Source organism: Mytilus californianus, unplaced genomic scaffold (assembly GCF_021869535.1).
Source record: "Mytilus californianus isolate M0D057914Y unplaced genomic scaffold, xbMytCali1.0.p SCAF_8, whole genome shotgun sequence".
Taxonomy (NCBI): Eukaryota; Metazoa; Mollusca; class Bivalvia; order Mytilida; family Mytilidae; genus Mytilus; species Mytilus californianus.
In genome coordinates, this window is record NW_026262734.1 from 38674764 (window position 1) to 38697722 (window position 22959).

General features: G+C 32.2%; 1 protein-coding gene across 3 annotated transcripts in view; it reads left to right on the forward strand.

Annotated features, from left to right (window-relative positions):
- LOC127712330 (uncharacterized) overlaps positions 1-20898 on the forward strand; it is a 30663-nt gene extending 9765 nt beyond the window's left edge. Inside the window, exons 1-12 of one of the 3 annotated variants that reach the window (XM_052218699.1) lie at positions 1910-2088; positions 3349-3430; positions 6520-7080; positions 7420-8181; positions 8489-8518; positions 13837-14028; positions 14288-14491; positions 15728-15880; positions 16374-16735; positions 17194-17284; positions 18041-18120; positions 20043-20898. In XM_052218699.1, the coding sequence (XP_052074659.1) occupies positions 3355-3430; positions 6520-7080; positions 7420-8181; positions 8489-8518; positions 13837-14028; positions 14288-14491; positions 15728-15880; positions 16374-16735; positions 17194-17284; positions 18041-18120; positions 20043-20081 (2550 nt within the window). In that variant the 5' untranslated portion in view covers positions 1910-2088; positions 3349-3354 and the 3' untranslated portion in view covers positions 20082-20898. Of the gene's footprint in view, positions 1-1909; positions 2089-3348; positions 3431-6519; positions 7081-7419; positions 8182-8488; positions 8519-13836; positions 14029-14287; positions 14492-15727; positions 15881-16373; positions 16736-17193; positions 17285-18040; positions 18121-20042 lie in introns of those variants that run through there. The other 2 variants (XM_052218700.1, XM_052218701.1) reach the window with 2 other exon arrangements.
- Positions 20899-22959: the final 2061 nt, after the last annotated feature.

The following is a 22959-nucleotide window of genomic DNA, read 5'->3' on the forward strand; positions in this document are numbered from 1 at the left end:
CCTATGTTAAAATAAGTCCCCCGCTGACGGCCATCTTGGATGATGGATCGGCTTCAAAGTAACAACACTTGGTCAGCACCTCATAAGGAACATTCATGCCATGTTTGGTTTTATTCCATTCAGTGGTTCTCTAGAAGAAGTTCAAAATGTAAAAAGTTAACGACGACGACGGACGACGACGGACGACGACGACGACGACGGACGACGGACGCCAAGTGATGAGAAAAGCTCACTTGGCCCTTTGGGCCAGGTGAGTTACAAAATAAAATTGGAATATTTGTTTTTGAAACAACAAATCCATTAAAGAGAAGGTAAATGATAAGAAAAATTCACGCAAAAAGTAAAAATAATGGATAAAATACCAGGAACAATGAATATGTGAAGAATCAAGTGACAATTGGTGCCATCAAAATTCAATAAGATGACAGAAAGACATTCTATAAAAATAGAAGGAGATAAATGAGTACGTTCATGAGACATGAAAAGCAAGAGACTTCTAAAGATCAAAGTACGGTCTGGGACATTTTCAATTTGTTAAGCTCTTAATCCTGTTTAAAAGTTGTGAATTTTTTTTACAGAGATCTGAAATTTCTCAAATTAACACCACTTTCCATAAAGCACAGAAATTTACTGTTATATTATTTAAACCTTTTGGTGTACTACCCATTTACTTAGTAGCTGCATACATAGAAACCTTTTGGTGTCATCTGTGCAATAGCTTTTCTGGCATAATGATTGGAAGGAGACGGGCGTATGCTTTTCAATGGCTTGTATTTACTAAATGTGCGTTTAGACTAATTATCTTCTGCCTTGTTATATGTTATAATGTAGTCATTGGAATATCGTAATGTATTCGGCAGTAGTAGTTATTTTGTGAACCAGATTTCACTGTTTGTAGGCGTGAGGGGCATTATAAGAAGGATAATGAGTGCTTCTTTTTCAATTTTAGATTATGCGGTGTAAAGCATTAATTCGATTATTTAAGTCCGTTTCAATGAATTCTATCATTTCTGACACTTTTGTTATTTTCACATAATTCTTCAGTTAAGACAATGATTGCCACGCCTTTATTTGCTGGCTTGTCCCATATCGCAGTAGTCCAATGATTGTCGATGTTTAATTGTTGTTATTGTTAATAACTCTATACTTCTTTTTACTGGTCGTCCCCTTTGAATTTTACATCTTGTTTTCGGAGGGTCTATCGAAACTTTCACTATGAGTCTTTGCCAGTTGTTGAAGCCAGAACAGTCCCCGGTTGTTGTTCACGTTTTGATCGTGTGTTTATTTGTAGATATTTGTTTCATTAGAACATATCGTTTTTTTTCCTACGTTGCTATGAATAGAAGAAAACAATGTATACTCTATCGAAGTTTCATTTGCGTCAGTAAATATTAATAAAATCAAGTGAAACAATTATAAATGCAGCTTGAAGGTTTTATTGGAATAAATACATGTAAATCAGTGCTAAAACTAATATTGAACAAAAAATAGACTGTCACAGTTTTTATTTAAACATAATTTTTATCAGAGGCAATGTGCAATTGTGCACCTACTTTAGAGGCAAAGTAAAGGTTATATCATCAAATATATAAGAAAGATATTTTATTTTGAAAAATTAAGTAGCATGAAATGTAACAGAAGTTGCATACATGCATCAGTAGGAATAAGATTCATTGTTTTAATTAAATAAATCCGAAATTACCAAGAAAAAAAAGACCACGTGCTACTCCGTCAACATATACATTTAAGTTCCTTTAGGGTACCTCATGTATTTGCGACATTACCCTTCAAAATGTAAGTGATTTGTCTTGTGTTAAAAAAGAAAAACTAACGTGTCAGACAATAAATTTAATTAGAGAAACGCTTCATGTTGTTCTGTCAAAAACATGCAAATTATTCAATTTCATATGCAAATTAATTTGACCTGAAATACAATGTAATTTTATGTAAGGACGACTTTATCACAGTTGATGTTGGTCATGATACGGTTCGTTGATTGATTTGTTTGGTCTGATTTCCGATCGGCGGGCCGATACGGACAAAAATACTTCTAAAAGGAGCTGGCTCCACTTAAACATACACTTTAAGGTAAGAGATTACATATTTTTATCATTACACGTTAAACTGAAAGGACGCTTTATGCCAGATAAGGGGTCAAAATCAATATTGCTGTTATTTGATAACTCACTCAGGCAAAGTTGACCTAAGAATAATTTGGCCATTCTTTTTTATGTTCCGTCTTGTCATACATCTCCTAACATTTCAACGTATTCTATGTCCATGACTTTCAAAATTTCAGGTTTGACCGTTCCTGATGCAAGTAAATCCAGAAAAGAGCATCGAATGTGCGAAAAGTTTTATTTTCATTTGCTGTTTTTCATATTATAATGTTTTATCTAAAAAAGGAAGAACATACCCAGCAAACAAAAACAGTCGTCACCATGGCTAAAGAAAACAAAAACGAAAAAAAAAAAGATAAAACAACAATACAACAAACAATAAACTGAGAGCCAATGATTGAGCACGAACCTCACCAAAAATAGATACTCTGAAAGGGTCATAGTATATTAATAACCTGGGGGAAATTAAATGGAAAGAGTCACTAACGTTCCTAATAAAACCTACATACAATAATAACATTTGTATTAAATTGAAGATCATTTAAATGAACTAAAGAATATGTGAGATACAGGTCAATGAGAAAGCAACCATATTACAAAAGAAACAAAAAGACATCTTAAAGGTCACTTTACCGTCTTCAGCAATAGGTATGTGTTGATAAGTACCTTTAATTGCACGTATTTTAGCGGACACAATATATTCATATTTGCTGGGGGTCTATTTTTTTGTAACATGGCTTAAACTAGCCATTTAACATGTGGTTTTCCATGACACATGACGCTTAAAATACACGATGTGACAAAAGAAGACAGTTATCATTCATTACCAAAGCTGATAGTTTAAATAGACCAACAATTCGGTATCTATAACAAGAGCTGTATTACATTATCAACAGCAAAAATGAAAAAAAAAGTTGTAAGGAAAACAGTATGTCATACTGTGACATCATCAACCTAAGTATGACATGATAAAACCTTTCACTATTTAATTGAAATCTATTTCCATAAAAATTTTAAGATGATTCATAGTGCTATTTGATTTATTCATTACATCAATTATAAACAATCAAACTCATATGAAAAGTAATCAAATTGATAATATATGATATACTTAGTACTCTGAACGCATCTCCAAGTAACTTTTTATGTTTACATTGTAATAAGTTGTCATCTTTATCATTGTCATATATTTTCTGTTAATTTGTATGTGTTTGGTAATATTTTTCAGAAAACAATGATGAGGTCAAATATCATCCAGTATGTTGCTTTCATGATTTTTTGCTTACGGATAATGTCGACTTCGGCTGATGGTAACAATATCTAAATATCTTATATTATATACCTGCAATATGTATAATTAAAGATAAGCCGCATTTTAGCACACTTCAAACAAAATGGACAGCATACATATAAATGCTCTTCAATTGTGTACTTTATTTGGCAGTTATAACTTATTTGATGCGATCATCACTGATGAGACTCTTTTAGACGAAAATCACGTCTCACGTACAACATTTTAATCCTGGTATCTATGATGAGTTAATATAAAACCTACAAAGTCAGACTTTCGATTCTTTGTTAAATTTTGTTTCTATTGTTTGTCACAAAACAACTATATGTTTATATGACAATAAAGAATTACCAAAAATACAGATCTACAAAAAGACGGGATTATTCATTTTATCACCTAAGATAACAGGTGATTTTACAATTTAGAAATCAGTTTGCAAAAGTCAGAAGTCCATCTACAATAATTTCAAAAGATAGTCCGCATTAAATACCTGACTTTCTTCTATGAAGAATACACAAGTTAAAAATATACCAAGAGGTCAATCAAAACCAGAAACCGAAGAATGACAGACAATACCAGGGTCAATAGAGAAAAGGCAAACAATTGTTAGAGTTAAAAAACACAATAGACCAATTTCGAGTTATTGATATGAATTAGATGTATCGGCTGCCTCGAGTTGAGTCTGCGTAAATGACATCATTGAACATTAGACTCTAACTGTGACGATATATCAAAGGCATTATGACTTTAGAAATTTACAGAAAAAATCACGAATATGAAAGTCGACTCAACAGAAAATGTAATAGTCAAGAATCCACGAAAAATCAGATGTGACTGCAGTGCTTCGGAAGGGCGTGAATCCCCTGTTTCATTATTTACACCATCCGTGTTATAGTCCTGTTAAAATAGTGCATAAATTATAACCAGTGATAAGACTTTCTATAAACTGTATTGCATTTGAATAAAAGGCTATTATCAAGACACAAAAATATCCGATTTTGCAAATGTCTCTTGTCTTAATCTTAAAACATTTCATAGGAATAAATCATGTTATCACTGTTCAAAAGAGAGTAGTAAAAACAAAATAAATACCAAACTCCAAGGCAAATTCAAAAAGGTGAAGTCCATAAAAACTGACAAAATTAACATTGACCTTGTATCTCTCATTTATATACAAGGTCAATACTGTAATTCAGCTGTAGTTATAGTTTGTCATGTTCCCTGGTGTATTTGTATCTTAGAATGACGCAAATAATTGATAATATACATTTAATTTCAATCAGAGAGAAATAAATGAATATTTAAAGTTAGTAAAAAAGTTTTTATATGAAAAAATGATGAACCAAGTGCAGAATTTAGGGAAGTGTTAAACAAATTTGTCACATAAACTTATCAAATGTTGTTTCCGAATTTGTGATGTGTATTTTATTAAAGATAACACCCCCTCGATATACAGAAAAAAACCTTATTCAATTCCGATGAATTTTGTTCTAGTTGTTTAACTAGATTCATTGCTACAATGATTCTAACAATTATTCATAATTTTCAGTTCATGTTTTTAAATACGACTATTTAGGATAGACTTTTGACATGTCTTAGTGATGTTTCATAAATAATGATTTTTTAGAAGATATAAGGTTACAAATTTCGCGGGAAAACTTAACGCAAGACTGTTTTAGTTCGATTCAGAACTCTTTTGGTTGCAATGTTCATATGTGTAGAAAGAGCTTCCTCTGAGATACTGATGAAGATTTATCTATCCTTATGTTTATAACAAATACATTTATTTCGAATTTCCATTTTGCATAAAACTATCACCATGTTCCATAATAACATGTGAAAACTTAAGGCTTATAATTGTGTACGCCAGACGCGCATTTTGTCTCAAAATACTCACCAGTGACGCTCGAATAAAAAAAGTTAATCTCACTCACATTTAATATACGTAAGAAACACATCTTGGGCTTTTCTTGGAAATATTAAAATATATCATCTTAAGTTTGTTTGATACAGTAGTTAGATCACTCTCTAAGCACGGTTTCTGTTTTTTAAACTCAAAAACTTTTTATTTATTGCACATCTGCTGCTTTGATAATGTATTTGGATAATATCGTTAGTAGTTACCTGTTACTACATCAGTAAAAAATAAACAGAAATAATTAGGATTAACTATTTGAAAGTTTTACGTTTGTTTAATGTACATTGTATAAAATTTAAAAAAGAAGCGAAAGATAACAAAGGGATATTCAAACGCATAAGTCGAAAACAAACTGACAACGCCATGGCAAAAAAAAAAAAAGACGAAAAGACAAACAACAGAACACAAAAAACAACAACATAGGAAACAAAAGATTGAGCAACACGAACTCAACAAAAAAGCGGGGGTGCTACAATTTACGTGTTTACCGAACATTATATTAGTTGTGTAATTTTTGCTTAACTTTGATGGAGCATTTCAACCTCTTGCAGCATGAACCATTTCCAAACTCTGAGGTCAAATATTTCGAAAATTGTCCTCTACAACTTTCAGAACGAACGAAAGTATTAAATCTCCCTTTTGAAAAAAAATCTTTTTTCCTAGGTTTTTAATTCTGAAATTTTGAAAATTCCTTCTAAAGTGGTATTTTGAGTTTTAAAAAGAAACATAAAGATGAAACTGCAAAATCTCTATGTTTTATTGGAAGACTTAGGTTGATTTCAAAACTGACAAAAAATGATTTTATCAATCCATCAATTAGGCTCTCATAATAAGCAACATCTTACAACAAAATGAGGTATAAGAGTGTGTCGTATTCAGGAAAGGCATATGTAAGCATTGCGATGTCAATTGAAATATAATAGAGTCGGAATCGAATGAGATTATATGCATTGAGACGTTAAGCAACTCTTGCTACGAATGCACCAACCGAATGCGATTCATAATTAATCTAAAACTCAAAACGAATCCGTCAAATTACATATGTTCAACTGAGATGTATTCCAGAAGCACACACTATTTAACACAAATCAAACCGAAATCGCAATGAGTTTTTGAAAATTACATCTTTTTTTTAAATCTTTTTTTAAAATTTATCTTTTTTCACATCTTTCTTCTTATACATATAATAGGATACACAGAACAAGGGGATATAATATTTCTGTTAGATGGATCAGACAGCATCTCGGATGGAGAGTTTCTAGAACAAAAGAAATTAGTAGAACATTTTATTACCCAGACTGACATTGGACCCGACAGGGTACGTTGTGGAGTCATTGTTGTCAGCTCAGACATTGGTGATACCATTAGTTTTGCTCATTCAACGAATAAAAATAATCTTATAACACGTCTTCATCAACTGCAACAGCCACAAGATGGAAGTAGAATTGACTTAGGAATTAATAAACTAGAACGAATGTTTTTTACTGAAGGGCGTTCTAAAATGACTCAAATAGGTGTTATCGTCACAGATGGGCGGTCAAAGTACCCGGATGCTAGTAAAGGTGAAAGCGAGGCTTTGAAATCCGTTGGAATTCATTTATTCAGTGTAGGCGTTGGGAGGCTGGTAGACGAGAAGCAATTGAAATCTATGGCTTTCAGTCCAAATGAATACTTTTATATCGAACCATTTCATATGGCCGTAGATAAACTTTTACAAGCAGTAAGAAAGCTGACAATTCCTAATCAATTAGGTAGGTTTCTGGTAGTTCTCTACTTTAGTAGAATGTTGTAATATGACGTATTTACCGTGTTCATGAAATATTTGTTTTCTTAGTGTATAAGATATCAAATTTCAAAGCTTCTTCAAACCATTTACATGAAAGTAAATTTTTCAATTGCGGTACGGAACAAGTAACGCGTTTACCTCATATTTCGTTAACACTAACATAAAGCAATCCTTTATACCAGCCTGTTTATTATTTGTTTCAAATATGCAACTGTAAATGAATAAAAGTGAATTTGCAAATAGATAAAACATATTTATTCCAAATACATTTGCTGACATGATGTAAATTTTCTTTTTTCAATAGTTACAAAAACTAAACAACCAGTACAAACAACTACCACAAAAAGGTCAACAACAATAACATCAACACAACCACCGACAACAACCACCACAGCTGCAACTACAAAAACTTCAACAACAACAACAAGGGCAACAATTGTTATACACAACCCCATGGAAGAGGACAATGATCTGAATGGACAAGTGAAAATATCCGTAAAATCAAACATATTAAACGGACGGGATATCATAGGAACAAAAGTAGAAAAAATGTTCTCACAAGATGATGTACCATGGTTGAGTCAAAACAGTTTTAATGAACCATCATACAGAGAGCTTAAACAAAATGAACAGACTTGGTACAATCCAGTAAATCCGGTGCAAGCCCCATGGGTAACTTTACCGACACAGAAATCTACTCCTGCTGCATGGAACACATACGCTCCTACAGCACAAGCATATCAGATATATACAACTGCACCTGAACTGCATACAGCAACAGACAGCTGGTCAAGAGCGTATAGAAATCCACTAGCACCAATCAAGTTGTTCAGTATCAATATGCCTATAAAGGTATATCAAGAAAATGGAAGAAGACCAAATCAAGATTACGAAAGAAGACCAAACCAAGAGTACGGAAGACGACCAATGATTCAACCTCAAATCACTACACGAAAACATATTCCATCAACAACTACGACTATGGCAACCACTACTACAATACCCGTGACACAGAAACAACTTCCGGTCAGACCTGTTATCAATCCGGACCGAGTTGAGGAAGAACGTAAGTTACTAAAGAGGTTTTTCACTTTCTTGATTTGAACATTGAATCAATGTAGAACAATTTATATCCTTAACATAGTTGATAGAAAATTGATACCTGATAATCGATACTGTATTTGTAGGACATAACTGGGTCAAACATACTATTACCAGACTGAGTACCATATATCTACTCGCATTTTGAATATACACAACATAACTAAATAGCTTAAAAAGATAATTTTACTATTTGATTTACTATTAAATTTCACTACAATTTTAATAATTATAGATTAATCACTGCTTACTATAACAAGCCTCCCTTTTAGATAGTAAAACACACGGATCTGGTAAATTGGGTGAGTGATATATTTACTTTATATTGATAACTCATGCAAGATTATACCTGGTTATTTGGGTTAGATGTGAAAAAGCGCCAAAGATTCATAGATGTTCATGTTAAGTCCGTACGCTATAATGAAATAGGTTTTTCCAAGTCGACCAAATGAGAAACGAAAGTTAAAGAAATAAAACAATTGTTCGAAAATACTATACTTTCATTTGTGTTCTTATGAAGATATATATATATCCCTCGGACAAGGTTTGTGCGAAATGAAAACAAATCCGGATGGATTTTACATTTTCCTCTAAAGCTTTTCAATTTGTACACAGAGGCGTAACCTGTACTAAGGGAGACAACTTTTTAATCAGAAATACGTTTATAAGGAGTTTCATTCAGGCATTTACAACGTAGTAAACCAGGCATTATCTATAGTTATCATATAGAGCGGAAAATAAGGTGTAAGAATTTTCAAAGGAGATTTTGTTTCATATAATCAGATTAAGTGCATTTAGCAGATAAAAGGAAACTGTAATTAGTTACTACTAGACCTTACTAGAAAAGAAGTATATATAGAAATTGCAATTAGAACAGAGTATTTCGGCTTGAAATGTCGTATTTCATTATTAAAACCACACGGGTATACGTATATTATGATCATTCCAATATGTCTGCAACTTAAGATGAACAATGTTACCAGGGATATATAATAATATAAAAATATATAAACCAATGACGTAATAAGAACAGTCTTTTTCCTGACGCAGACATGTTGGATCGACCCAAGCATACGTATATCTATGATGGCTCATATAATATTTTCCTTGATGCATACATCTTGGATCGATCCAAACATACGTATACCCGTGTGGATTTCACACTAACATTTGCATATTTGTAGAGAGTGATTGTTAAGGAATTTTGGTGATAGCAGAGAATGGCTCTTAAGGATGTTCGCTCCTCTTGTATTTGAATTTTTTTCAGATATTTGGAATCCTCTGGTTTCATCCATGTAGTGCTAATAATATTTTGCCCGCTCACCACTACTTTTCTTTTCATAATTTTATTACATATAGTAAAAGCCATATTTGAAAATCTTATAAAATCCTTGTTATTTTTTCATAGTTTTTGAAAGAAAATAGGTGCCAATGTTAAATGTAAGAAAAATCTAGAGAAAATCACTTCCCGCCAATTTTTCAATGGATTATATCTCGAAAACAAATTCACGGACCCTTTATTTTTTTCTGCTGTTTTAGGTCCGTTATTTATATACTATCAATTCATAACAGTCTTTTAAAACGCTTGTTATTTTGAAACTGAGTAGCAAACATCCTAAAAACATATAGATGTCTTTCGTTTTTTGTGTATTTAAACTACTGTCTCATTGTATACCCAACTTTTTGTTTTATCCATTACTTATGCTCTTGTTTGTCATTTATGATTGACGAATTGACGAAAAGACTGTGATTAAAACCAAGGCAAGTTGAATTTGTTTTATTCTTTTAGGACCTAAACATAAGAGATAAAAATGAAAATGTAATTTCTCATAAGTCACAATGAAAATATTTAAAATAACTGCCGACATGTATGAATTAAGATCTGTGCATAATGATAAATCTCTGTAAAAGGTTATCCAATTATCATTCATGTAGGATTTTATTAATGACCTGAATTTAAAATTCAGAAAGTGATAAAAACATTTGTTTAAATCAGGAACAAGTCGTCCATTAAAGTTTGAACGTTTGTGCCATTTTTAGTAAAGGCGAGAAAAAAATATGTAAACTGAGCATGAGGTGTTAAGAAATTGTTATGAAAGTAATATTTTTCGGTCAATTCATACAGACCTACTTTGGTTAAAAAAGTGAAAACCTTTCATTTGTTGTTCTTGTCAATTGAACTAAGTAGAATTTAAAAAATGAGGACAACATGTACATGTATATTAAATGACTGCCACTATATATGCAACTTAAGCAACCAAAATTAATAGGATAAGAACAATAGAGGATTGTGCAATCATTATTTTTTATGTAAAGGAGACAGTAGAGGTTAACATATGGTTGTTGAAACAATTGTCATGTACAATGTGAAACATTTTACATATGATGTTCAAGGTGATAATAACATTTTTATGAAAGAATAAACCATATTTAGTTTGGAATTGTACGACGCATATATGTTGATTGACACATGTTTTCCCCCTATCAACTATATTGTAAACAATGCTGTTTATGTCGTGCAATTATGTATCATTTCGAAGAAAGTTTTTGCCCAAATGCTGACCAACAAGATAAAAGTATTAACTTTTTCTCGTCTGCTTGATTGTAACAAGAACCTGATTTTCACATCATGAGTATAAACGAATGAATAATTTCTATAATTCAAATCAAAAACATTATGTACTAAAATATTTCCCTCTAAAAAATTGAAGTTAACTTTTTTAAAATTATTTCTTAATCAGTGTGAGGTATTTAGAATTGACAAATAATGCTAATTACAAATAATAATCAATTTTGTGAGATGTAAACATACTTTTACTAAAAGTATAAAACTGAAGTTAATTGTTTTTTTATGACATACATCTTTTGATAACAAACTGCGTATAATATGCTGTCTACATTTAAATTCAGTCATGAGGAAATTTGATATGTTTCAATATACTATTTAATCCAAATGTATACACAAATTTTACGTTCAGACAAAATTTTACACTTTCAATGATATAAAATATTATTATTATCTCTAGAAATTTGAATCGTGTCCAGGAAGATGATATATATAAAACCTACAACCAACTTACTTTCGTAGATACTTCTGTTTTCTGGGTTGTAGCCTTCCTTCTAAGCCGATTTCGCGGTGATATTCTAACATTGTTCGTGTATTCCTATACGAAGGATACTAGTTGATGTATTCGCGACTATTTATATTTGCGTTATTTTTCTACTCTCGAAAGTCGCGAAAATAAATCGGTCGCTTATATAAGTTTGTTAACAGTGTATGAAATGTTTGTCTTCTTTTTAGTAAACAATTCTATAAGGTATTAAAATCACATTTAAAAAATTGACAGATCAGGTGCACACCTGTTTTTATATTTTTTGTTTGTTTGTTTAACTTGCACACTAAAATAGTGATAAATATAGAAATATATATCACTGACCATTAGTTGAAAGAAAGTTTTTAATACTTTGTGATACAGAAACTTAAAGAATGAACAACAAAATGAGTAAGACTATGTGCTTCGACATTGTAAGGTCTCCTGTTATGTTTGCAACCTCCGCCATGCGAATTCACACTTTGTCAATATACTATCAAAAACAAAAAACGTTTTTGTTGATGTCATTGTCAAATTTACTATAAATACAACTTTTTTGTTGGCGTCTCTGTAAGATTTATCTGTATGTTTGTTTGAATTTTTTAGTCAGTTGTGTTGTATGTATGTGATGTATGTTTACACAGTTTTGGCTGCTGTATCTCAATTATTGTCAAACTAACATATTGCGTCTGTTTGGGTTGCTTACCAAAGTCTGTCAATATAACAGAAATATAAACAACTGTTATACAAGTGGGAGGTTTAGATAGCAATATAACCTGGTTTAACCCACCATGTTCTTGGGAAAATGCCTGTACTAAGTCAGGAATATGGCAGTTGTTTGATACTCCTTCCGTTGGTTGATAACGTTTGATTTTGTCAGTTTTCATGGATTTCCCCTTTTTGAATTTACCTTGGAATTCGGTATTTTTGTTATACTTTTTCTGTAAGTATGTCACCATCGGGAATAGGACACAATCGGTAAAATTACAGATCAGACAACTGTACTGGTATCTAAATAAAGGCAACAGTAGTATACCGCTGTTCGAAACTCATAAATCGATACAGATAAAAACAAATCCGGGTTACAAACTAAAACTAAAGCTATTAGACTGCGAAAAAATGTCGCTTGCGATTTGAGACACCGACACATCGTATCGGTCAACCAGTAGTGTCGATTTCAGCCGATCTTCCTTATAACTCTGTTGAAGCAGCTTTTGTGAATGGAAAGCACCCATGTTAATGAATTCCATATAGTGTAAACATGATCGAGTGTACCAAAGGGTATGTTACTGCTGAGAAATGGAATGTTGAAATCATCACGTATGTCATAGATTCTAGTTTAGTGTCGTCCATCTGTGCAATATATATCGACATGATCGAGAAATAGATTTAGATCTGAAGCAGACTTTCTGCTTTCGATAGTATCCTTAATTTCAAGTTTACTGGAATATATTAGAAGTAAGCAGTCCTTGCAATGTCATTTATTGAGTGACAAACCATCATCAATATATATCTGAATGTGAAATTAATGAACTTTGGAAGATACTTTTTCGTTTAGTCTTTGTGAAGGTTCTGTATGAATTCTGCGTCAAATAAGTACCAAGACAAGTCGGCCAGAAGTGGACCACTGGAATACCGACTGTCTGCTGGCCTATCATTCAACCAAACGAAACAAATATTTTGGCGATAAAAAAATCCAGCATTCTGATGATTTCATATTCGGTGTACTTGTGGCAATCAGTTTGTGTTTCTTCACTTAGTAAGATTTTTCATGACCTACATCAAGGAATTATGTATCTTAGTTTTCTATTTAAAAAAAAGCTATGTTTAATGAGATGATGTAGTCGATAATTCAATTGAGCGTGCGAAAATATTTTGATATTTCTACAAAATTGTAAATAATGTGATTGAAAATTTTGTAAAACTGTCATTCGAAAGTAACTTTGAACATTAATCAGCAAAAGCTTATGTAAGTATGGTCCTTGCAACAATAACTAGAATAATATTACTATACAAATGCATCAGTGTTATCAGAGGCACAATCTATAAATGATTCCTGTCATCACGCTGAAAATGTTGATGGGCAAACATAAGTTGAATTAGGCATTCTTTTTATAATTCATAAGTTTGCTAATCGAAAGGTTTTTCCCTATCATAATAAAGGAACTTATAAATAAGTCGAATTTAAGATTGATTGAGTGGGTACCCAACACTTTGTTTAAATAGATTTGACAAAATATTTACTTTGACCTGTTGACAAAAATATAAATAAAGGGGCCAAATACTGCAACCAACCATTATACATCGTCCTTTGAACCACACAGTTTACAGGAATAATTTACTGGGATATATAGTACTTTTAATTAGTTAAAGTTTAGAGAAGACGTCTTGTTTGCCAATTAAATAAAGGTTCAAACCTTGCTAAAAAAGCATGAAGTATGAGTCTAAGTAAATAAAAAGCTTTGATCAGATTTTATAAAAGACGATGATAAACAAGATATAAATCAGTAATTTTTATGCTATTATAGATTTATGCTACGGAAGTCAGTATGTCGACGGTGTTGGTTATAATGCAGACCCTAAAAGTTGTAATGAATTCGTACAGTGCTTCTATGAAGGCGGACAGATAAAGGTAGAGAGAGCACGATGTCCGTTCCGGATGTTCTGGGATCAGCGACTACTACTGTGCCGACCAGCTACGTCTATGTCTTGCTGGAGAGGTAAAGGAATACATCATTGTCACAAATGTCAACAGTAAGAAAAGCAAATGCAATTTTTAAACGTTCTTATATTGATTTTGATATTTTGAAAAAGAATGATTTTTCTTCAATATCCATTTTTTTTTCTATAATTGTCACTTTAATATTATTTACGTTTAACAAGTTGATTTAAATATATTTCCAATACAAAATGTGAAATGATTTAATATGCCTTAACGTCACACGCAATTAAAGGTCTTACATTTATTCATATCAACAGATCCCTGTTTTGATTTTACCGTCCGTTCATATGACCACAAAGGGAACTGCAGAGCTCACTGGACCTGTCGTAACGGTTTATCACAGGCAAAATGTTGTCCCACCGGTTTTGCATTCAGTGAGGAAAAGCAAGAGTGTGTTCCAGAACCCGGATGTACCGATTGGTGTGAAGATTCTGGAGACCTTACTTTTACATCACCATTTGGTAGGTACAAGAAAGGTTAATTTGAATCGAGATGTCAGTTTTTGAGTCATTTGAGCCGGTCGATTGAATTTTAACCTTAGAAATGTTAAGGTTTTTAGGAACACAAAAATGTTAATCGCCAAAAAAAATTTCAAATTCATTTGTTTGTTCATTTGTCCTGTTGTACTTAAATTATCTCAGAAAAAAACATAAATTTTCATTTAACGCTCTGACTCGTTTTGGTTTATGGTTCAATGTTGACATTTTACAAACATTTCAACAGGTTACTTGCTCGGTAAATAAGTGCATTTCGCTGCAGGTAATATAAAGTATTGTTAAACTGTGCACAAAAATAAAGAAAGATGAAGTTCGTGTTTCCACAGCATGATGTTAGGTGCATTTTGATGTAAATTCACAAATTAAGAATCTGTAAATCATATCTTTATATCTGCAAATAAACCCCCTGTGTAACGATTTAAAAAGAAAAAAAAAACGATTATGTTAATATTTATTTGTTTCGTATTTTATCAATATGAGAGCTGTTGCGTGCTTTAGTCACCGATCGGCAAAGTCGAATGGTTTTAACTCAGTCCATCAGTCCGTCTGTCCATCAGTCCGTCAATCTTTATGTCTGTTGGGTAGTTTTTTCCGCACTTTTTTATTTACTGTTTTAATTTGTTAGTTGTCATACCAAAATAATTAAGGATGTATAAAAACTTGAACTTTTGGGAAGCTATATGACCCAATGTGACATGCAAAGAATAGCCAAATCAACCTACGGTCAACTTTGCTTCAGGGAGTTGGATCTTAATAATTCTTAATTTATCAACGGAGAATTTAAGAAATGTATGTTTTGAATGATGTCAGTACCAAAGCACTGACTACGGAGGTGATGATATCATCTGGGATTAACAGTCCACAGCAATATTATCGTTATCTGTTTGTGTTTAGGTATACTGTGGATTCATTATTATTCGTTGGATACCAATTTTCGTGGTTTTCGTGGGTACAGATGAACCACGAAATTAAATGTTCAACGAATGACAAATTTCCTATAGGCCTGTATGCAGACTTTGACAAAACCACGAAATTAAATATCCACGAACATGTGAGTTTTCCTTAATCCACGAAAATTGGTACCCACGAAAATAAATGAATCCACAGTAAATGGTTTACAAATCATTTCTCATAATGTGCACCACACTTCCGGTATCATTTCTTTGTTATTTTTATAGTATACATACTTTTTCATTATAGCTAGTTGTCGAATGTCACCGTTTGAAACGAACGAGAGATTTTATTTCGAAGAAATTCCTGGTTTAGGAATGATGACAAGATCATGTCCACGTGGTTCACAGTATAATCCGGGTCTTTGCACCTGCGACAGAAGTGATGATGTCCGCAGAGAGTGTACGTACTGTATATCAAAAACGAAGTTTAATTTAGTTATTCATAAATATATAAACAAGAGATAACCTTCACACAACATACATAAACCTATAAAACTGTCTCTAAGTAATACAATAACTAAATGTCTTTTGACCTAACACGGGAATGATAATAAACCTACATATAAAAGTAACTTCATGGTAAGGTTTAATCTACAATCATTGTTACTATTTACATCTGCAAAACGAAAACATATCGAAATTTCTATATAACTGCGGAACTAACTGATGATCAGTTGTTTTTGTAACTATATAATTCAAAACATCATTAGAAATATATAAAGGGGAATCTAAAAAGCGGTCATAGAAAAATCTGTTACTTCACAGAATCTTTATTTGAGTAGGACAATTAACAATTCTATGTTAAAATATGTTATAGATATCCGACTACATTATCAAACTAGTTTAAACCACTTTCTACTTTGTTTATGAAATTATTTATTTTTATCGTTTAGCATGCAGACCTGAACTCATTCTTGACTTTCATGATGGATTCAATGACAAATCTGGAAATAATTTGGCAGTAACACCAGAAAATGTTCACATAGAAAGTGGAGCTGCTCGATTCGATGGATCTGGTAAAATTCGATTATGGCGGTTTTCTGGTGTTTCGTATGGATCCCAATTTACAGTAACAATGAAATACAAAGAAAACCCACATTCACGGACTACAGAACCAATGCATTTGTTATCAAACTGTTTTAACCCTGAAGTAATGAGACCATCGATTGATATAGCCATCAGTCCAAATAAAGGTGCAATGTTCTTAGCAACGACAGATAAAGGAGGAGAAAAGATGGCAATTCTTAAGTATAATGTGAGTATCCACATGTCATTGGTGACTACTACGAGAAAGGATTTTGTTAAAGTCGAGTATACATCTTAATGATGGTTTGTTTTGTAGTTGCTGGTGATATTTTATTTCGAACAAAATTTTCTTTTTGAACTGGTTTATTTTTTCTCTGTCAATACTAATTACCATTTATTGATAAGAGTGTCAAATTTCATAAGAAGAGGACCTCATTTAAAGTTGAGACTCTTGAACATATCTATGTTCATTCTATCAATATGATTCTACAGTGGTTTATATACCCGAATAGGGCGGGATTAACTATCTACTGCGAAGTTTAGAATATTTAACTGATTGCGAAATGTAAAATAAAAATGGAAACTGCGGCATTTTTTAAAATCTGTCTAACCGGTAATTTTTACATTTGAATCATCATGTATAAAACTTTTTTGATTTTATCAAAGGACATTTTCTTCATTTTTTAGAGTACAGAATGGAAAACTTTGAGTTTTGTTTATGATGGAAAATATCTAACAGGTAGTGTAAATGGCATGACATCAAGAGTCCCACTGAGAGGTATGTACCAGTAATTTTACCATATAGTTATACTGCTAGTATTACTGAGCCTAATTTGAATATCTGAAAATATCAAGAAAACTAGAAAACTATGATACTCAAGCTTTATTCTAATAAACATTCATATATACTGTAACTAATTAGTATATTTAATTTACGACGACGTCAACATTTTGAGAAGATATCTACCGCACATTATGCAAAACGATGATGACGTTACCGCTAATTTTAATCAAGCAATTAGCCTTTCCATATCATTTTAAACGAGTGTATTAAGAATTTGTCAACGTCAATTTAAATTTCCCGTTAGTGACTTAGTAAAATTAGCTATTGGCGTCGTCAAACATTCAAATACAATATATTGTTATATGAGCTCTTTTTAAAGACATTTATGCTACAGCTAGAACACTTCCTGTTTCGTCATTAAATTATTTCTCAAATATAGTAAGAAAGTGATATTTCGTGCAATATCGATTTTATGGAACGTCACTTTTCTTCACAATCTGCAGATCGTTTAGGGATAACAAAAAATTTTATTTTTTGTGTAAACATTTAAATACCAATAAGTGTAGCCATTTTGAGATGCAGTAAAAAAACAATATTAGGTCAATGTCAGAAATAAAACTACTTTAAATATTCGGCACGAAACTTTTGAAGGGCTTGGTAAACCCCGCCCTTCCCAAGCTTCTAAGCCTCATACAAAAAAGTTGATATTTTGCTGATCTTGACCTAATATAGTCTATATATTTAATACAGGTGTGATAGAACAAAGACCAAGTGCACTGATATTAGGAGCATGTGATTATTTCGGTGGATTCAATGGTTTAATGGATGATGTAAGTTTTATTAAGTGTAGCAGAATCTGCTTACGCTTCCGGAGCACCTGAGATCACCCCAGGTCTTTGGTGGGGTTCGTGTTGCTCAGTCTTTAGTTCTCTATGTTGTGTTTTGTATACTGTTGTTTGTCGTTTTGTCCTATTCCTTTTTCAGACATGGCGTTGTCAGTTTATATTCGACTTATGAGTTTTAATGTCCATCTTTTGCTTCTCTTTTAAAGATCGAATAACAAAAAGAAAAAAGCTCTCTGCAGACAATATAAGACTTATGAAAAAACTTTGAGGTTAAACAGAGATCGACAGTAAACAAGTAATAGAACGTAGTGTTGGGGTTTGTTGTATTCATTGTTTGTTAAACACTATTGTTTATGTGACAATTGGTCAGAGAATGAGGAAATGGTTAGTATGATAAATGAAGAATTGTGTGTTGGATAACGCCCAGCAGCAATTATCTCATGAATATTCAGGACAAGATAAAAAAAACTGGTTATAATCTAATGCAATTACGTACTTTCGATAGAAAGGCATGGTCAATTTCGCAAGTTATGCTTTCAATCGGATGATTAAAATAATGACAATTGATAAAACAATATAATATGTATCCATCAAATGCACATATATGTATTTTAAACACCTTGCATAGCTGTTGAAAACAAATTCGATAATTATTCTAAGATATTAGTTTCTTGTTTTTCTTTATCGACAAATCTCCGTAAATGAATGCACTAGTTTATTTCTGTTAAGTAATACCCAGCTATATACTTGCGGTAGAATTTTGGATATGGCTTGAAATTGTTATTCATTTGACTATCAATGTTGCATGTTTAAAAATACGAAAAAATGATGTTTGAACCTCAAAGAACACCTACAAAGCTGAGATTTTTTTTTGAAAAGATTAAAATATATTTTTTAAGAGTCCACCAAGAAATAAAAAATACACTTTATAAATGTGGTGCGTCCGAAACGCTTTTCTGAATTTACCTTTACTAGAAGCGCAAAAAACCCATAAAATTAAAAGCAATTGATGTATAAATACTTGAATATATGATGATCTATAAAAAACAGATACCCGGATTTTAATTTTGTACGTCTGACGCGCGTTTTGTCCACAAACGTTTAATCAATGACACTCGAATAAAAAAAAAACGTCAACAGGCCAAATCTAGTTCGAACTTAAGTTTTGGTCAACTTTGCCAGTGGAACTGTTAAATTTACGAATAATATCATTGAATCGATACGTTATGAATTTCAAAGCGGCAATGCAATGTCAATTGATAATTGTCACAGCTTGCGAATATTAGTCCGACAAATTGCAAATGATAATTTAAGAAGAATTGATATCGTAACAATCGATTATAAGTACATTATAGAAAATTACACATAGAACAGTCTTGATAGTTGAATAACAACCTAATATTGTTCACGTAAGCTATATAAATAAAGGCAACAGTAGTATACCGCTGTTCAATAATCATAAATCGGTTAAGCGAAAACAAATCCAGGTAACTATAAGAGGAAAACATCGGAACAACAGAAACACTGAACTGCAAAAAAAAACCAAACCCTAACATACATAGAAACGGACTATTTGAAATCAACTGCCATATTCCGGACTTGGTACAGGACATTTTAAGAATCGATGGTGGGTTGAACCTGGTTTTATTGCTAGCCAAACCTCCCGCTTATATAAAACTCTTCTCTCGCCTGATCGAGTTGGAAAGTACCTTAAAGCAACATACATTAAAATAGACAGTGTTGAATGGAAGAAACTAGTTTAACCCCGTCATAGGTTCATGTACATATCCCTAGTCGTAATTTCCGTTATTGGAACATCATGGAACATGAATTGCATTTCTTTCTTGGTAAGTATTATCCCCGTTTTATGCTGAAAGAGATATATAAGTAAATGTTTATCTTTTCAGGTTAAATTGTATCTTTGTGTACCGCATGGAATCACGTAGTACAAGGACTACTTTATCCAGCAAGTGACAATCTGTGATATTTATAAATTAGTTGACTTTCATCGGTTGCTTTTTAAAAATCCCTAGCACAGAAGAACCAGGAAGCGCTATCAGTATTCACTCGAAGGAATTCGTATCAGTTGTATAGATATACAGCACCAACAGCATGTATATTTGTTAACATATTCTATGGAACTTTTGACGGGTATAAACCTTGAGCAGCCCTTTTTGATCAAATGAAATTGATTATTCATTTTTTTTTTGGAAGCTAAGGCTTTGTTAATCAAATACAGAACCTTCGGTCTTTGTTTTATATGTGTGTTGTGAGAAAGAATATTTCATACATACACGAAGAAGGTAGCAACCATTTGAATTCATATGGAGCATTTGAGTGATCTAGGATCCTCGATGTTTTTTTAATGTCAATCCGAAGTCTACTTCTTTTTGGACTATCGTGTCATGATTTTTATCTGACAAGAGCAGATCTTTTATTGTGTGTGGCCATAGGCTCACACTCGAATAAAAAAGGCAAGAAATGAAAACAAAAGTATTTGAATAAACTGGAAGCCAATCAAGATTTTGATTCGAATGCTTCTGTTGAAACTTGTCTGGTACATTTCTAAATTGATATCTGATAGAACGTTTGACCGATTGCTGTTTAAAAACAGAATTCAAATTGTTGCTCCCTCATTTATGTCTGAATGGAATACGCTGTTTTTATTTTGGATACAAAAATTGAGATGATAATAATAAAAGATACATACATTATATTCACATTTTGTACGATATTCATGCAAATATAAGAAACATCACATTGTTTTGATTTTTTCGTCAACAATCACTTTGTACATTCAAACTCCATATACGAGTAATTCGCCGTCTCAGAATCTATAGGACAATATATGGGTAATATAATTGTTCGTACTTCAAAATAAAAATAATGCCACGCATTTGGTGGAATTTCCATGGTTTAGAACGTTTAAATCATTCACAATGTTTAATGTAAGTTTTGTAAATATTTCTGATGTATTATAATCTTCATAGACCTTCGGATTGAACATCTAAGTATGCCATGGTCATAACTCAAATCACAAAATGCCTTAACAATAGATTTATTCATTGACATTTATTGATTGATAGAATTCATCTGAATTCGAAGTTTTGAAGTTTTGAGGATTATCAACTTGAGAGATTATTAAATACGTTTACTGTTGGAAAATTTTTAGCTCAGTTTTAGAAAAATCGGTCTGTATGATTTCAAACAGTTTTTTTTTTATATTAGACATGCATGTAGCCATTGAAACCATCAAAAACCTAGGATAGACTTGAACAACTATAGACGATAAGACACCAAACGGGATAAATAGTGTTGAATACGTCTTCAGTGGCAACAGTAGTCTACCGATGTTTAAGTTTTATTAATCCTATTTCAATATAAAAAGCATAGAATGTATGTTCCAGACTACTGTTAGCGAAACTATAGTAACCAAAGCTTGCGGATGGAAACTGTCAAAAAAAGGAAAACACAATAATTCTTCCTGTTGACATTAAATCTCTTTATAGAAGATACTAGAATACACCCGCGATATCGTGTGTCCGTGACTGAATTAAAGTACCTACGTCTTATTTTTAGCCTTGATTTTTAGTATTTGTATTGTCATCTGATAAAGTTATGCTAATTGTAAGGTGCACAGTTTTCTCTGTTTTCAAAATCTTTCTGTTTTAACCCGTCCTGGTTTGCTTACTACTGTGTAGTTGCGAATACGTAAACGTAGGCCCGCACATGCAGAAGAAGTTTTGGAATACGCATATTTTTAAATCCGCTGCTCTGTTACACAGATATCCAGTGGTGCTCCAGATAGTGGAAGAATTTACTGCAAAGAAAGAAACTACAACAGGAAACTACCTGTGACATATACTATTAGTATCTATATCGGATTTGACCCGGAACTTGTTAATTATTGGTTATATTAATTGTGTGGAAAACAAAGGGGCCTGGAATGGTGTAATTTTTAATCAACACCATTATCCTATATTAGTTATATATAAAGTCGAATTCTTTAATTCGTCGTTTTTACGTCATGCCGGCTAACAAGTTGGACCTCGTTATTTTAGTAGTATAGATGCTCACAGTGATGGCGACTCAAAGAACAGCCACTATCAAATTAGAAAGTCAGAAAATAAGAAGACAAGTTCTTTTTTTTCTGAATAGTTATATATTATATCTGGAAATAACTCTAAATAGATATAAGAAGATGTGGTATGAGTGAGATTGAGACAACTCTCCATCCAAGTCAAAATTTATAAAAGTAAACCATTATAGGTCAAAGTACGGTCTTCAACACGGAGCCTTGGCTCACACCGAACAGTAAGCTATAAAGGGCCCCAAAAATTACTAGTGTAAAACCATTCAAACTGGAAAACCAACGGTCTAATCTATATAAAAAACGAGAAACGAGAAACACTTATGAACCACATCAACAAACGACAACTACTGAACATCAGATTCCTGACTTAGGACAGGTGCAAACAAATGCAGCGGGTTTAAACGTTTTAATGGTACCAAACCTTCACCTTTTTTCTGAAACAATAGTGTAATATCACAACATAGAAAGACACACTATAAAATATCAACTGAAATAGCTTAACTCAATCAAAGGACATATTAACACCAGTGAACATACACTGAACAAATAAATTTGACCTATGATACAATGTAAATATAAAATAAATAAATAAACTAAGGGAAGAATAATAAAAGTAACATGTTATATCGGTATGAAATGTTAAACAATATGCTCGAACAAAAATATCAGCCATTTGCAATAACTTTAAACACAGGCAAATGAAAATAATTTTGTTGTAAGGTATACGTGTA